The sequence below is a fragment of the Panthera tigris genome, chromosome B4, assembly GCF_018350195.1.
Source record: "Panthera tigris isolate Pti1 chromosome B4, P.tigris_Pti1_mat1.1, whole genome shotgun sequence".
NCBI lineage: Eukaryota > Metazoa > Chordata > Mammalia > Carnivora > Felidae > Panthera > Panthera tigris.
This window is the reverse complement of record NC_056666.1, coordinates 119,746,767-119,763,373: the sequence shown is the minus strand read 5'-3', so window position 1 is coordinate 119,763,373 and position 16,607 is coordinate 119,746,767. Positions and strand designations below refer to the sequence as shown.

General features: G+C 41.2%; 1 protein-coding gene across 2 annotated transcripts in view; it reads right to left on the bottom strand.

Moving 5' to 3' along the window:
- SLC17A8 (solute carrier family 17 member 8) overlaps positions 1-16,328 on the bottom strand; it is a 47,777-nt gene extending 31,449 nt beyond the window's left edge. The window contains exons 1-2 of one of the 2 annotated variants that reach the window (XM_007085659.3): positions 15,974-16,328; positions 1,061-1,313 (exon numbers count right to left, since the gene is read on the bottom strand). In XM_007085659.3, coding sequence (XP_007085721.2) covers positions 1,061-1,313; positions 15,974-16,074 — 354 coding nt within the window. In that variant the 5' untranslated portion in view covers positions 16,075-16,328. Of the gene's footprint in view, positions 1-1,060; positions 1,314-3,576; positions 3,612-15,973 lie in introns of those variants that run through there. The other variant, XM_042990865.1, reaches the window with a different exon arrangement.
- Positions 16,329-16,607: the final 279 nt, after the last annotated feature.

Sequence of the window (16,607 nt, the reverse complement as noted above, 5' to 3'; positions counted from 1 at the left end):
ATTAAGCGTCCAACTTTGGCTCAGGCCATGATCTCATAGTCCATGAGTTTAAGCCCCACGTCAGGCTCTGTGCTGACAGCTCAGAGCCTGGAGCCTGCTTCAGATTCTGTGTCTCCCTCTCTCTCTGCCCTGCTCATGCTCTGTCTCTCTCTCTCTGTCTCAAAAATAAAAAAAAACATTAAAAAAATTTTTAAATACTTTGACATGTGTCCTATTATAACTAGTTTCCTTTATAATCATGTGCATTTTATTGCAAGAATTTAAAACATTGTTTTGACAAAGTGTTTAAAAATCTACCACAGGTTGCCAAAGGGGCCCTGGATTTGCACAGAAAAGATGAAGATGAAGATTTCTATCTCAGTTCCCAAACACCATCCCCTCTCTCTCTCTGTTTCTTTCCTTCTCTCTCCCTCCCTCCCTCTTCTCTCGGACAGTCTTTAACACATGATATGTTCCTTTTTCTTCACTCTTCTTCCCACCCCACCAAACACTCTTTGCCAATTCCTCCTTATCTTTCGAAGCCAGCCATCACTTCCTCTTTCAAAATATCAAAGTCTGGTGTAGAGTTCTCCTATATGACACCCAGCATTCTGAACACCTTTAGCTTAGCACCAACTGCTATGAATTTTTTTTAAGTGTACTTATTTATTTTGAGAGAGACAGAGACAGTGCCCGGATGGTAGGGGCAGAGAGAGGGTGAGAGAAAGAATCCCAAGCAGGCTCCACACTGTCAGCACAGAGCCTGATGCAGGGATCAAACTCATGAACTGTGAGATCAAGACCTGAGCAGAAACCAAGAGCCGGAAGCTTAATCAACTGAGCCACCCTGGCATCCCAAACTATGAATTATAATTACTTACTTGTACATCTCTATGAGGGCAAGGGCCCATCCTGTGATGTTCACCATTTTATTCCCCTCACCTTACACAGTGACTGGCAGGTGGTAGCCATTCTAGCCATTCTACATTTTTGTCATATCAATGGAAGAGGTGCATGCTTTCTTTCCTATAACAAATCATTTGCACAGCTATGGCCAAAAGAGCCCCCACCACATTCTGACCTGAATTTCTGGTTTTCCATCAACATATACAGTGCTGTTGTTGACCATTTCCACAATGGCAACTCCAAGATTGCAGCGAATCCCAAAGGAAATGCAGAATCCCAGCCCACTCATAATGGCAATGATGTAACGCTTGGGGATGCCACAGCAGTGGCAGTTGCAGAGTGGGGGCCTCTGCCTGGAAGTCTGCACTGGCCTTCCTTCTTCATTCAGCTCAGTGTTATCTTCTTCATCATTGGTCCCATCGATTTTTCTACAGTGGAAGAAAAATGGTCAGAGAAGAAAGGCCAGGATTAGAGAAAAAAGTAAGTGTACTAGTCACAAAGAGTATACCAAAGAAGAAAAAGGGAAACCCAAAGTAGGATGTGGCCTGAATTTCTAAAAGTTGTTATTGTCATTAAAATAAATGATAATGGCTAAAATTACTGATATTCTGGATATTGTATTGCACTTTTATGGGCATTAAATTATTTAAATCTCATAACAACTCCATGATGTAGATAGTGTTATCTTGCCATTATACAGATCAGGAAACTAAGTCATATTAGGTGGGATACAAGTCAAGTCCAAGTCTGTGTCCTCAACAATATGCTTTACTGAATTTCCTGCTGGAAGAGTATTGACAGACTTCAACTATATTGAATGACCCAGCTAACTATCACACTTGACCTTCAATTTAGTGTCACCTAAAGTTTGCTAAAAAGATACACAGTGGAAAATCAACCCATCTGCAGATTCTTTTCTTAGCTAGAGGTAGGGAGGTACATTTTCTCTCACAACATGTACCCAGTTGGTTGTATATCCTTTCTTCCTAGGTGGTTCTTCTAAGGAGGTGATCCTTTGGCACCTTTTAACCGGATGGTAGGATTTTTCATTGATTTCTATAGGTTCAGATTATGGTATGTCAGTTATAGTGAATTTACCCTTTTCTCAAAAAAAAAATAAAAAGTAATTTGGCAAACTGAACACTATGTCAATTATAAAAGGAGCTATTTGTATCTTCTTATGTATTGTAACCCTTTTGAGGATGTTGCCATGGCCTAATTAATGTTCAAGTTTTTGTAAAAATGAGCAAACCTTATAAGTTTCCATGAATATTAAATTCAGTAATAAGTAGCTAATACAATGATTAACAGAATAGATTGAAACACGGAATAATTTTCCCACCAATCCGTAGAGAATATGATCTTGGAAGCTTCTTAATTCTCAAGCAAAATCAGGTCTAAAGTATATGTATAGAGAAACAAGTAAGCTAGATTCAATTCAATTCATCAAGTATTTATTCAGTGAGTACTGTGTGTCAGGCACTGTGCCAACTGTTAGGGAACAATGAAGAATGTGACAGGTTCTCTGCCCTCCTTCATCTCTTAAGCTGATGAGGAAGAAATACACATATACAGGGAGCTATAATTACTGGAAGATGCAGGTTTTATTGAAATCAAAGTGAAGAGCAATGATAAAACAAGGGAAGGAACTTTCAATTTTAACTGAGCTCAGAGTGGTAGCTTAATAAATGTGTGCACACTGAAGAAACCAGAAGAGAACTTCAACAACCTCTCAGTGTACCTATCTACCTAACTGCACTTATACTGATGTATTCTACCTTTTCTTCAGTAATTATCCATGCTTCTACCCAAGGCCAATCAGATCTCACACCCTCTCATCTACTCAAGGATATTGTTCCAGAAATTCCCGCTCCAATATCTCATCAATTATTTTCTCCTCTCTACTAGATCATTCTTATTGTCTACAAACATGCTTTTATTTTTCCCACCTTAAAATTTAAAATAAAAACACTTTCTCCTCCAGCTACCTCTCCCTCCCATTTCTCATCTTCCTTTTTTAGAAAAATTGGAAGTTACTGTCCTCAATTCCTCTCCTCCCATTCTGTCTTGGACACACTCCAACCAGGTATCCCCCAACCTGTCCAAGAAAATTGCTCTTCTTAAGGTCATCAGCTCATTCCAATGGTCCTCAATCTTTGGTCGTCATGTAGCCAGCCTATCAGCAGCACTTAATACAACTGATTACTCTCTCTTCTTTATTTTCTCTCAGGAAACCACACTCATGTGCTCTTCTTCTTAATGCTCTGAGTACTCCCTCTGTTTTGTCCCCTTAGACTGATTCCCTACTTCCTTGACCTATAAGCACTGGGATGCCCAGGACTCAGCCCACAGATCTCTTTTGTTTTCTATTGATACTCTATAGATGACCTTATTCCATCTGTGGGCTTTAGATACAATGCATATGTTGACAGATCCCAATTTTCATATAGAGACTTAATTGACATCTCCTTGGACACATAATCAACATCTCAAACTTAACATACCCAAACTGAGTTTCCCCCAAAAATATTAATTCCTAAAATCTTTCCCATCCCAAGGAATGATAATTTTGTTCCACTGGTTGCTCAGGCAAAAATCTTGAAGCCATCCTGGATGCTTCATTCCTTCTCCACCCCATATCCAATCCAGGAGCCAGTGTGACTTAGCTTGAATATTTACACTTCCACTTACTTAACTGTGTGACTTTGGCCTAGTTAACATGTCTGGGCTTCAGTTTCTTCATCTGTAACCTAGGAATTATAAAAATAGTTTCTTCTTTGTGGGGTTCTGCTCAGGATTGTCATAAGTGGATTATTATATTTAGATCATGTAGAACAGAACTTAACACATGTAAAAACTCAATATATACCAGCTACTTTTATTACATTAATCCTCACAAACATTTAATAGCCCATTCTGCTAGATTGAGCATTGATGCCATGTATTGCCATTTACACTGATGTCTAAGAGTCCTAGGACTCTGCATAATGTGCAGCCCCACTGTTCTCCATGAATTTCTGGCATCAGAACATATATAATTTGAATAGCATGGAAAACTAATGCTCTAATGTTGACAGAGAGTTACTATAGTACTCTTAGTATTTGCTAAAACAGGGATAATATACAACCACACTAATATTTGTATAAAGCAAATTCAGTTCTCTCTCCCCACACTTTCATATCATGATTTCATTACGGTTAAAACAGTTCAGTGAGACATAGGAAGGCTAATACTTCCATTTGGCACAAATGTAACTCTAGTCCAGAAAGCAAGAGTGGATTGGCCAAGACCACACAGCCAGAAGAGGGTAAAGGCAAGATGGAAAGGTTTTCTCCTGACTATCAGGTCTCCTGGTTCCCTCTCATGGGTGTTCCCAGCTTGCCAGGCTATGTTCTGCCTCAGTGATCTTCCTGAGTCACCTTGCCATCTACATTCCATGACTTTGTGGCCCTTGCCCAAGCCACCCTGAACAACCCAAGTAGAGGAAAGAGAATGGACTCTGGAATGAAAGCAACTGAGTGCTATTTCTCCCATGTGCTAGCCTGTGACTTTGGCCAAGCCACTTGAGCATTCTAAGCCACAATATGCTGGTATTAGTTTGCCAGAGCTGCCATAACAAAGTACCACACACTGAGTGGCTCAAATAACAAAACTTTATTTTTTCACAGTTCTGGAGGCCAGAAGTCCAAGGTCAAGGTGGATCAATCCTTGGTAGGATCAATCCTGGTCAATCCTTGGCAGGATTGGTTTTTCCTAAGGCCTCTCTCCTTGGCCTGCAGATGGCTGTCTCCACATTACCTTCCCTCTGCATATCTCTGTGCCCAAATGTCCTTTTCATATAACACCAGTCATTTGGATTAGGACCCACCCTAAAGACTACATTTTAACTCAATTACCTATTTTGTTTGTTTGTTTGTTTAATCTTTGTATTCTTTTGTTTGTTTTATCTCTGCATTCTTTTATTTATTCTTTTGCTAAGCTTTTAATTTTGACTCCAGTATAGTTAACATACAGTGTCATATTAGTTTCAGGTGTACAATATAGTGATTCAACAATTCTGTATATTACTCAGGGCTCATCAAGATAAGTGTATGCTTAATCCCTTTCACCTATTTCAACCATCCCCCTCCCACTCTCCCCTCTGGTAACCATCAGTTTGTTCTCTATAGTTAAGAGTCTCCCTCTCACTCTCTCTCTTTTTAATTACCTTTTTTTTATTTACTTTTTAATTTACATCCAAGTTAGTTAGCATATAGTGAAATAATGATTTTTTTAATTACCATTTTAAAGAGCCTATCTCCAAAAACAGTCATATTCTGAGGCACTGGGGGTTAGGACTTCAACATATGAATTTGGGGGGAACACAATTCAGTCCATAACAACACCCATTTCTAAAATGGGCTAATGATCATAGCTATCTCATAGGGTTGTTTTAGTGATTAAATGACACAATATGCACGTAAATTATTTAGTGCAGTGCCTGGTACATAAAAGAGCTTTTTGTAAATGGTAAGTACTACTATTACTGCTAGTAATAAAATTGTTACAAGCTATAAGCTTAGCATTTCTCTATAATCAGTCACGTGCTTTGGATGAAGAGTAACACAGACTAACATTTTAAGGCACCATGGAGTCTTGAGGAGCTTAATTAAAGACAATCCCAGCTGATATGCTCTGAATGCACCAGGATTTTGGCTGGAGTACTACCTTCCCACAGGCTGCTTCCCACCAAACACTGAACACAGAAGGGATAGAAGGCAGGCCCTTTCCTGCAAGAGGTGGGACGCCTCTGATGGGCAACTGGCTCCAGGACTCCCCATTGGTCTTACAAAATCTTCTAGTACTGGGGTGTAGTCCCCTGAGTTGGAGATAGGATATGGGGAGCTGTGGAGAAGAGGCCTGGGCCCTGGGTCCCAGTTTCCCTTGCTTAAAGTACTAGCAGAGTCACCAGACTTCAAGCCACCATGGAACCAGACCCAAACATGGATCACCCCCACTAGAGGGACCTCCTGAGTTGTATGTGGGTCCTTTGCATAATCTGTTTGTGGCAGGAGGGGCCCACCCATATCAACTGAAAGTTCATTTACACCAGGCTAGGGCCTCAGAGTCAGGTTTGAGTTGTTTTAAAAACAGTTAAATAGTGGAACAAAGATCTATTCACCCTTGCCCAGAAACTAGTTTGTTTGTTTTTCTAAAGAGGAGTGGGGTCAGAAGAGTAAGAAAAAGGGACTCCTTTCTTCGGAAGTGGAGAGCTTTAATTATCCTAAAGAGCTCTTTATCATATTAGGTTTTTAGGTGTTTGTCTGCGCTTGGTCTATAAGATCAAAGAATCTTCATTCTTGCCAGGGCAACGTCTGCCTTGTTGTCTCTCCAAATACAGAGAGCTGCTATCTGTGGGCTGCTGGCTCCTTACACACTAGAGAAGTACAAGCTCACTGTTCACAAACAGTTGTCCAGTAAACAGCTCAGCCCCAGGAGTCTAACTGCTTACTTACTTAAGAATTCAAATGTATCCAGTAATTATGGAGCAGGTTTGGTTTGATTTGGTCTGGTAGGCAGTAAGGTCAACATTTGGAGCACAAAGCAAACAGACTTACAGATCATTTTATGACTTTTAAAATCCATTCACTTGTGGGGCGCCTGGGTCGCCCAATTGGTTAAGTGTCCAACTTTAGCTCAGGTCATGATCTCACAGTTTGTGAGTTTGAGCCCTGCGTTGGGCTCTGTGCTGACAGTTCAGAGCCTGGAGCCTACTTCGGATTCTGTCTCTCTCTCTCTCTCTCTCTCTCTCGCTCTTGCTCTCGCTCTCGCTCTCTCTCTCTCTCTCTCTCTCAGATTCTCTCTCTCTCTCTCTGTTCCTCTCCCACTTGCTCTCTGTCTCTCTGTCTTTCTCTCTCTCTCTCAAAAATAAACAAACATAAAATAAAATAAAATAAAATAAAATAAAATCCATTCACTTGCTCACTTATGGTAAGTGTTTATTTTTTTTAATGTTTATTTTTTGAGAGACACACACACACACACACACACACACACAGAGTGTAAGCGGGGGAGGGGCAGAGAGAGACGGAGACACAGAATCTGAAACAGGCTCCAGGCTCTGAGTTGTCAGCACAGACCCCAATGTAACTCAAGAACCACAAGATCATGACCTGAGCCAGTCAGACCCTTAACCGAATGAGCCACCCAGGTGCCCCTGGTAAGTATGTATTATGGGCTGAACTGTGTCCCCACGGTTCCCACCTTCGATTCTTATGTTGAAGCCTTAACCGTCAGGACCTCAGAATGTATTTGGACAAAGGGCCCTAAAGAGGTAATATGTTGGACTTGGAGCCTCCAAAAGCGTGAGAAAATAAGTTTCTGCTAAGTTAGTTACCCAGTCTCTGGTACTTTGTGACAGCAGCACAAGCAGACTAATGTGGTACTCTAATTTACCTTCCAGAAGGGTCACATTTACTTCAGACTGGTTTTTACACAATCATTAAGTTGCTATTCTACTGGAAAAAGCAAGGGAATTGAAAAATATCGACTACACCCTTCACTAGTACAGGGTGAGGTATTATATATATGTGTATATATAATATCTCCCTTAATCCTCAGAACAATCTTGAGAAGTAGAATTTATTCCTCTCTTACAGCTTGGGAGACTGAGACTCAGAACATTTCAGAAACTTGCCCAAGGGGTGCCTGGGTAGCTCAGTTGATTGAGCATCTGATTCTTGACATCAGCTTAGGTCGTAATCTTGCAGTCCTAGGATTGAGCCCACCTCAAGCTCCAAGCTGACAGTGTGGAGTCTGCTTGGGATTCTCTCACCCTCTCTCTCTCTCTCTCTCTCTGCCCCTCCCCCACTTGAGTTCACTCTCTCTCAAAATAAATAAATATTTTAAAAAACATTTAAAAACATTTAAAACACTTAAAAAGGAAAAGAGACTTGCCCAAGAGTCACCCAGCTGCAGTGGGTGAAGTGAAAACACAACCCAGATTTGATATCAGGCCTACTTCTAGAATGCTGCAGGACCTAACCAGAAAGCACCTTACAAATATCAAGTGCTTCACCTAAGTAAACATTTTTAAAGGTTCTGAGAAGCAATACTGAAGAGGGATTGAAGGAACATGCTCTAGAGTCAGACAGTCCTGTGTCAAATGCTGAGTTTGGTATTTATTAGCTGTCTGATATTGAGCAAGTTACTTAGACCTCTCTGAACAGAACTATTGTGAGCACTAAATGAGGTAAAACTTATGAAGCACTCAGTATCATTCCTAGCACCTGATAAATAATCATGAAATGATAACTTCTTTTTTAATGCCTTATTTATTTTTGAGAGAGAGAGAGAGACAGAGTATGAGCAGGGGAGGGGCAAAGAGAGAGGGAGACACAGAATCTGAAGCAGGCTCCAGGCTCTGAGCTATCAGCACAGAGCCCGATGCAGGGCTCGAACTCATGAACCATGAGATTGTGACCTGAGCCAAAGTCAGATGCTTAACCAACTGAGCCACCCAGGCACCCCATGAAATGATAAGTTTTAAAAAAGGGGGAAGGGAATTAAAATCTGACTCCCAGAGCTAGTTTGGGATTTGAAATAGGATCTCATGAGTGTGGCTTTCAGGACATCAGATTCAAAAAGATCTCAAAATAATGCACCTGGTCAACTCCTACCCAATCAATAATGTCATAGTACCTGTATTTTTGTAATTTTTCAAATTAATATCTCCCTCTTCCAGTAGACTATAAGCTCAAAGTCAGGAGCCAAGTATCCCTAGCACCTAGCACATTTCCACAAATTTTGAAGTGTTAACTTGTTTTTATTTTTCTCCAGGTAATTTCAACCTTTCCTGTCCCCTCATTCAAGGACAGAGTCAGTTCTTATTACCTAATCAGGACATGATAAGATAGATCATAAGAAAAAAAAAAAAAAAGACTTGGTCTCTATGGCTTTTTTATTCCAAAAGCCTAAGCTACAGGTGACAAACTGACAACTCAAAGGCCAGTCTGGCCCACAGACAGGTTTCGGTTTATGGTTTGGTGTGTGTATGGTTTTTTAGAATTTGGATTAATTTCCAGAGTTTAACGTTTATTTTTATTTTTGAGACAGAGAGAGACAGAGCATGAACAGGGGAGGGTCAGAGAGAGGGAGACAGAATCTGAAACAGGCTCCAGGCTCTGAGCTGTCAGCACAGAGCCCGACGCGAGGCTCGAACTCACAGACCACGAGATCATGACCTGAGCCGAAGTCGGCGCCCAACCGACTGAGCCACCCAGGCGCCCCTAATTTCCAGAGTTTAAAAATCAGGACAGTGCTTCAAAATAAAAACAAAAATATATGTTCAAATCTTAACCTTCCAGTGCCTGTGAATATAACTTTATTTAGAAATAGGGTCTTTGCAGATGTAGTCAAGTTAAGACGAGGTCATACTGGATCAGAGTGGGCCCTTAGCCAATAACTGGTGTCCCTATAAAAATAGGGGAATTAGCAGATAGACACGGAAACTCTGGGAAGAAAGCCATGTGACAACAGACACAGACTGGAGTGATGTGTGTCTACAAGCCAAGGAATGCCAAGGACTACCAGCAGCCTCCAGAAGCGAGGAAGAGGCAGAGACAAATCCTCCTCAGAGTCTTCAGAGAGAGTGTGGTCCTGCTGACACCTTGCTTTTGGACTTCTGGCCTCCAGAATGGTAAGAGAATAAATAAATGTAAGCCATTCAGTTTGTGGTGCTTTGTTATAGCAGCCTTAGGAAAAATTAATGCAAGGGGCATTCTCCCTTGAGACAGGATTTAACATCCTGGCAAAGGCCAGAAGAACTAGTTCTAATGAGCTACTAGTATGGCTCTCAGAGGTTTAGACAAAGTAGAGATGCCAAGAAGAACCTGGCAATTTCTCTCTTGTTTAAAAAGAATAATTATGTACTAATTTCTAGTCATTATTGCACTGTGGGCAGAGATTGGCCACTCTCACGTTTAAAAAAAAAAAATGACTCAAGCGTTTCTTGTGGGTCAATAATTGAGCAGAGCAGATTGTTGAAGTGGATTTGACTATCAGTGACTTCTGACCATGAATGACTTCACCCTTTGAATAAGAACATAAAGATAGGGACCAGGAGAAGTCAGGTCATGGTTTAATAAGCATGTCCAACATCATTCCTCTTGCCATTCAGATTCATTTCAAAGAGAGAATAATCAAGGCCAGAAGAATATTCTTCTTTGGGTTCAGGGGCCCACTTTCTCTCCTTTCCTTCTTTGTCCGATAAACCTAAATTATAGGCCTATTTCATTTTTTAATGCCTATTGCAGTGACTACTAAATTTGAGTGGCCCATATAGATGAATTAGTGAGGATTAAATTAGCTAAAATTTTGAGGTCTGTTATTTAGAATAAAAATTCATGACATATTTTCAATGTCAATCAGAATCGTCAATAAATAGGTGTCCCTTTAACCGTTTTTGGTTTTTATTTTTTCAAAAAAATTTTTTGATGTTTATTTATTTTTGACAGAGAGACAGAGCACGAGCAGGGGAGGGACAGAGAAAGAGGCAGACAGAATCCGAAGCAGGCTCCAGGCTCTGAGCTGTCAGCACAAAGCCCAAGGTAGGGCACGAACCCACAAGCTGCGAGACCATGACCTGAGCCAAAGTCGGACACTCAACCGACTGAGCCACCCAGGAACCCCAACTGTTTTTGTTTTTTAGGAGAAATGCCAGAACTATTATGGCAGATTGTAGAGAAAGGGACTGAAAGTCTCAAAAAAGGAGATATGCTATATGTATTTACTAGATAAGGCAGAAAACCCACAAGCTAACTATATTCCTCAGGAAGCCAGAGGAACCACATTCCATTTACCAAGGCAATAAGGAATGCAGGGTCATGGGGCCATCAGCACCAGTGAGCCTCTCTGCAGTGGCTGTCCTAGGCAGATCCCGTCTGACAGCAGGGGATACTGTTCCAGAACTGGGCTCCCCGGGGCAGTCAGAACACTAGAATCTGGCAGTAGCAGAAGCCAATGGCAGCACTTCAAGATCAGAGAGAAGGATAGCAAGGTCAGAATGGTGTTTGAGGGGTCTGACAGCAACTGACAGACAAGAGGATGAACACAGAGTACAGACAAAGTGTGAGATGTTTGGGCTGCTCATGAACACACATCACAGACCTTCCCTTTGGAAAGGGAACTGAACGGTCAATGGACGGCTGGCTTGGCTGGTGGATATTAGCCAGCTTCTGCTCTCAGCCGCCCAGTTCTAGAGCAGTGGCACGTGGAGTGGCCATGGTAGCAGAGCTGGAGACTGTGCTTGGGATCCCACTCACCAAGACTGACGTGGCTACCATTGCTGTCAGCACCAAAACCAATGCTGAGTCCCTGCTATGGCACAATCCCTCAGGAGAAACCAGCCTCTTGGTGGCAAACTATTTATATCTGACTCCTTCCGTCTTGGAAAGAGTAGCAATTCATCTTGAGTGGGTGGGGCTGACATATATTCCATATATGAGCCTGCAAGTCTTGGCCAGTATCACTATCTGAGGATTCACAGAATCCTGATCAGCCAACATGAAATCCCACATAACATCACCTAAGATCAAGACACCCAATTTATGGCAAAGGAAATATAGCAGGGGCGCATAACAATGGCATCCACTGGACCTACCACAAGCTGCAGTGTGCAGAAGGGTAGCCTGCCAGAGCTGAGGAAGCCTCTTAAAGATGCCACTGAGGTATCAGTTCAGAGAGGAATGCCCGCGAGGATAGAGCACCATCCTTCAGGATGCAGTATGTTCCATAAACCGATAGTTATTGTAATAGTGCTATGTCCCCAACAGGTGGAATACACTGGTCTGAGAAAGAAGGGATAAAAGTAGAAGTAGTCCATTTATCATCATTCCCAGTAACCCACTTCTGAAATATTTCACCTCTTCAATTTTAGACCCACTGGGTTTAGGAGTTCTGATGCCCAAGGAAGAATTCTTCCACTTGGGAATGCAATGAAAATTCTATTAAATATAGTTATAACTGCTGCCCAGTCATGTTGGTGTCCTCAGGCCAAGACCAAAAAGCAACGCCAAAGGTCACCATAGTGGCATGGCTGACTGGTCCTGAACTGGTCCTAATCCTCAGCAGGGACAGCCCACAGTCAATGACTGACTGATGCAGAGACATAAAAGACTGGCTCTTTTGCTTAAAGGGACAACTCAGTGCCAGTTATGCCCCAGATCCTCCCGCTCCGACCCCTGTGCATTACCTAAGATCACATCTTTGCTTGGTGTTCTCCTTTACTATCCTGATTTACTCCCTCCCAACTTCACCCCCAATAAATCATATCCTAGACTCTCCAAATCCCTGTTTCAGGCTCTGCTTTTAGAGGTAGAAATGGAGCAAAATAAAGCAGGGAAGAGAAACAGGGAATGGGGGAGGGGGGCTTTATCTTTAAATAGGATGGTCAGGAAAGTCTTCCCTGGGAAGGTAACCTTTGATGAGAGACATGAACATGGGAGAACAAACCATCAGTCTATTAGAGAGAAAAGCTTTCAGGGTGAAAAAGATAGGGTGCATCATCTAGCAAAAGAGTAGGTCTGGGGAGACAGTGGGTCTGGGGAGTTCCAATAAAAGTGCAGAGTATGGCTGGAGCAGAATGAGGCAGGGAAAGAAGGCCAGAAATGCCAGACTTCTCAAGTTCCCACAGCCCATGTAGGGCCTTGAAGGCCATTGAAAAGATGCTTGCTTTAACTCTGAGAGAGGTGGGGAACCGTGGGGAGGTTTTGAGCAGAGGAGAGATGTGATCTGACTTTGTTTTTCTAGAATTACCCTGGCTGCAAAAGTGGAAGCCAAGCTGCCTGAGGTTTTACAGGCAGAAAGTAAATGATGTCACAGCAATTAGAACTGCGGGCCGGGCCCACCTGACCTCAGAGCCTGCTCTCACGCACTTGTGTTTATCAATGGAGCACACGGGGCATGTCTGGTGCATATGTTGAAATCACAGGCACTGAGTGTTGAGGATGGACACAACACCCAGGGATTGGTCCATCTCTTTAAAGGGAAGATAAAAATATTTATAAGGAGAGTAGGCACCCCTTCAGTTTCCCTTGGGGGAAGTCTTCAATACTACATACTACAATTGATTAGGAGAAAAGCCCATACTTGCCATAAGATCATTTGGCAATGATCTTATGCCAGCGTTGCTGGCTACGCTGCGGCCCAAGTGACTCCCTAAGCCTACATGAGTCATTAAGTCTCAAGTCAGTAAGTGGGAAGAGCAAAGACACTTAGAGAGGTCACATAGTGTAATGAGTAAGAATAGTGGTCATGGAAGGTCTGGTCAGAAACCCAGCTCTGCCACTTATAGTCTGTGTGACCTTGGACAACTTACTTAACCTCACTGTGCCTCGGCTTTCTCATCTGTAAAATGGTAACTGTAATAGCCCCACCCCATAGGGTTTAATACAAGTAAATGAGTTTACAGTGCCTGGAATATATAATGTTTGCCACTATCATTTTATTACACATAGACAATTAGAGGACACTCATATTGTCATGGAAGTTGAACAAATCTACATGTCAATTTCTAGATGTTAACTTCCAAATTTAATGCCTTCTATGTCATCTGTTCTAATACTGGACTATAAATAAATGTATTCTTTCTTCCTACGCTTCTGAAATATTATTGTACTTTCAGCTGATTAAATTGTCCAGCTCCTTTTTATCAATAACTCTTCCAGGAGTAACAGGAAGGCTAATAATGCCTGACTGTAATCAGCGCCAGGTGCAAACTTCAAATGCTTCCCTATGCATTTGCCACTCCCCTGACTGTGCAGAATGCTCAGTAATTAAAAAGCACCCCAAGAATTCCATTTAGATGATGATTTCAGTATCAAATATTACAAGACATCAGTGAGTTATATACTGCTTGGTAAGTTAGGAAGTCAGAGTTTCTAACTTCCAAATGTTCTTGTTCCTTACAAAACAGAAAACAGTTTCTTCTGATTTTTTTTCCCCATTGGATTCTGCCAACTGGTTTTAGGTGAAAAATTAGCAAGTGGAGGGAATGGTCATTATATACCAGACCCTGGGCAAGGCCCTTTATATATAAATACCTCTAAGACAAGGTCAACATCGAGTGTGTGGCAGAGTTGGTCTCACTGGAGGAGCCCTAATTCTGGAGCTTTGTTCAACGACTGCTAGAGCTTAGGGTAAACTTGACTTGCTGGTCAATTAATGCCTGTTTTTTTTTAACCATCCTCTGTCAATAACTTCTTTCTAGAATCACTGAAAGAAGAGGTTCTAGTTTGGCTCTATTTTTTCTCAAGTCATTCTCCAATTAAGACAACAGTGGTAACATCTAGCATGCATTTTAGTGCATTCTGCATCTCTAGCCCTGTGTTAGCCATTTTTGTATTGTGTCATGATTCAGTTCCAAGGAAACCATTCAGAGTCCTAAACACATAGCTTTGTTTAGGGCTGAGGTCGCACAACTGGGAAATTATGAATTTTGTTCTATTCCTAAGCAAACCAATCTGGCAAACAAAAAGATCTTCAAGAGGATCATCCAATCAAACATAGCAAAACCAGTTCTTACAATAGTCTCTTACCAAAGAAAGTGATTAAATTTCAAAAAAGCAATTCAACTTAACGTTGGAAAGAAAATTCCTAAGTACTTCTTTGTCAAATATTTTATAAACTAAGGTACAGAGCCTGGTGATTATAATGGTGATCGTAGTCAACTCTGGTTTTTATGCCTGACTTTGTCAGATTCCTTTGTCATTATACTTGAATATGCCAATCAAGACACTGTACCTTCTTTTTCCATTTTTAATCAAATGAACACCACCACAGTAAGATGGACATTACCTGGGGAGTGTGCAACACAAGGATAAAACATTCTTCAAAGAAAAAGTCATTACAATCATTTGCTATGTTTGGTTGGTTTATCCTGCTGTCAGCTAGGTTTTTGCCTATACACGATAATTCAGTGTAGGTCTAATCGAAACCTTTCCATTTTTAACTTTTAAATTAATGAGGGGCTGACCCCAGCTCTCTTACTAGGAAAGCTCATCAAGAGTGATATAGTGGAAAATTCCACAATGACAGGAGCCCCTGTGTTATAAAATCCAAGGAATGGAATGCATCTCTGTGTGACTAGAAATAGTCTTTTGAATACTAATTTTTTTTTTCATTGAAGAGATAACATATACAAGTTAAAAGGAGATGCCAGATGGCATTTCACTCATTAGGATTAGAAATAATCATTCAAATATATAAAAATCTTATCAGGAGTATTTTTCACATTTATTTATATCAGAGGGATTAAAGAAGTTGTCTTACCTTGTACATAAGGACTGCTTATTAATTCATCTATAAAACCTAGAAAGGCATTTACTATGTCTATAAAAAAATCACAAATTAAAATGTCACATCAATTCATTCATTTGTGGCACACTCTCCTTCTAATAATAATATATTTAACTTTAAAAAAGATTTATCTTTTTGGTTTGGACAAAAACATTCACTTTAATGATAGTACATAATATTTTTCCCATTGTAACCATGTAAGGCTTTTTGTCTTAAATACTAATTTTTAAAGACACTTTCTTTAAACTACTGTGTAACTATTCTTTTCTTTCAAAACCACACAATCAGCAACCCCTCTAGTTTATATAACAATCTAAACACATACTTAATTTTGATTTATGGTGAAAAATTACTAAAAATTATTTCAACCAAAAGTATACAATATAAAGTGGTTCCTGATTTTGTCATTATTATTGAATTAACATGAAATATTATCTCCCTATACCTCTTCCAATTGAATGCCAAACACACAATACGCAATATCACCATCTCTGGTAAGTACCAATATTACCATATAAGCAGAACACCTATCTCGGTATTTTCTTAATTCAACCCTATACTTTCGATGCATCTTTTTTTTTTTCCCCTCCAGACGTAGCGTGTTGAAGCTGGAAAGGGATCCAAAAGCCATCTATTCTGACCTACCCACTCCTCTTTAAAAATGTGGCTTTTAAAACATGAAGCAAAGCCTCTCAAACATTGGCAATGTGAAACTACTCAGAAATAAACCTAAAGTTTGCATTCAAACTTTACCTTTGTAAAATCCCCAACGAATCTCCCACGGCGTTCTTCACTCCTTCCTTTCCAGGTTTCAAAATTTTTTCTTTGAAGGTATCAAATGCTTTAAAAGGCATTTTGAATGGGTATGGGGGACCTCCGAGCACTAAGAGTCAAGTCTCAGAAACTGTCATGCTTTCTCATTTCCAGCATGGGGACCACTCTGCTTCCCTCGATGAACACCCTGAAGTCAGTTCTCATGGAGGTAACTACTTAAAATCAAAACGGAGATGAAACCCAGCCCAGATCTTTCAAGAGGAGACAAACCGCTCCCCCTCCCCGCAAAAAGAGGCCAAGTAGTGTCTGGCTGGGAATTCAGTCCCTTGAAAGCTACAAGCTCAGCAGCAGCCTGTGGCGCTGTCTCTGGCAGCCACTCTCAAGCTGAGCGCAGCCTCACTCCCTCCCTGGGGCTGCAGCTGGAGAAGCTGAAGTGGGCTTCAGCCCACGAGGTGTCCTGAGACCAGCGACAGCAACTGCAGCCTTTCTCCAGCCCCTCCTGCTTCTTCTGACCACATCCCCCTCCTGCCTCACTCAGCCCGTGGCTCTCACAGAGTGATCCTTTCCAAGGTGATGCTATAGTAACCGGCACAATACCTGCCCCTCAGCCGCT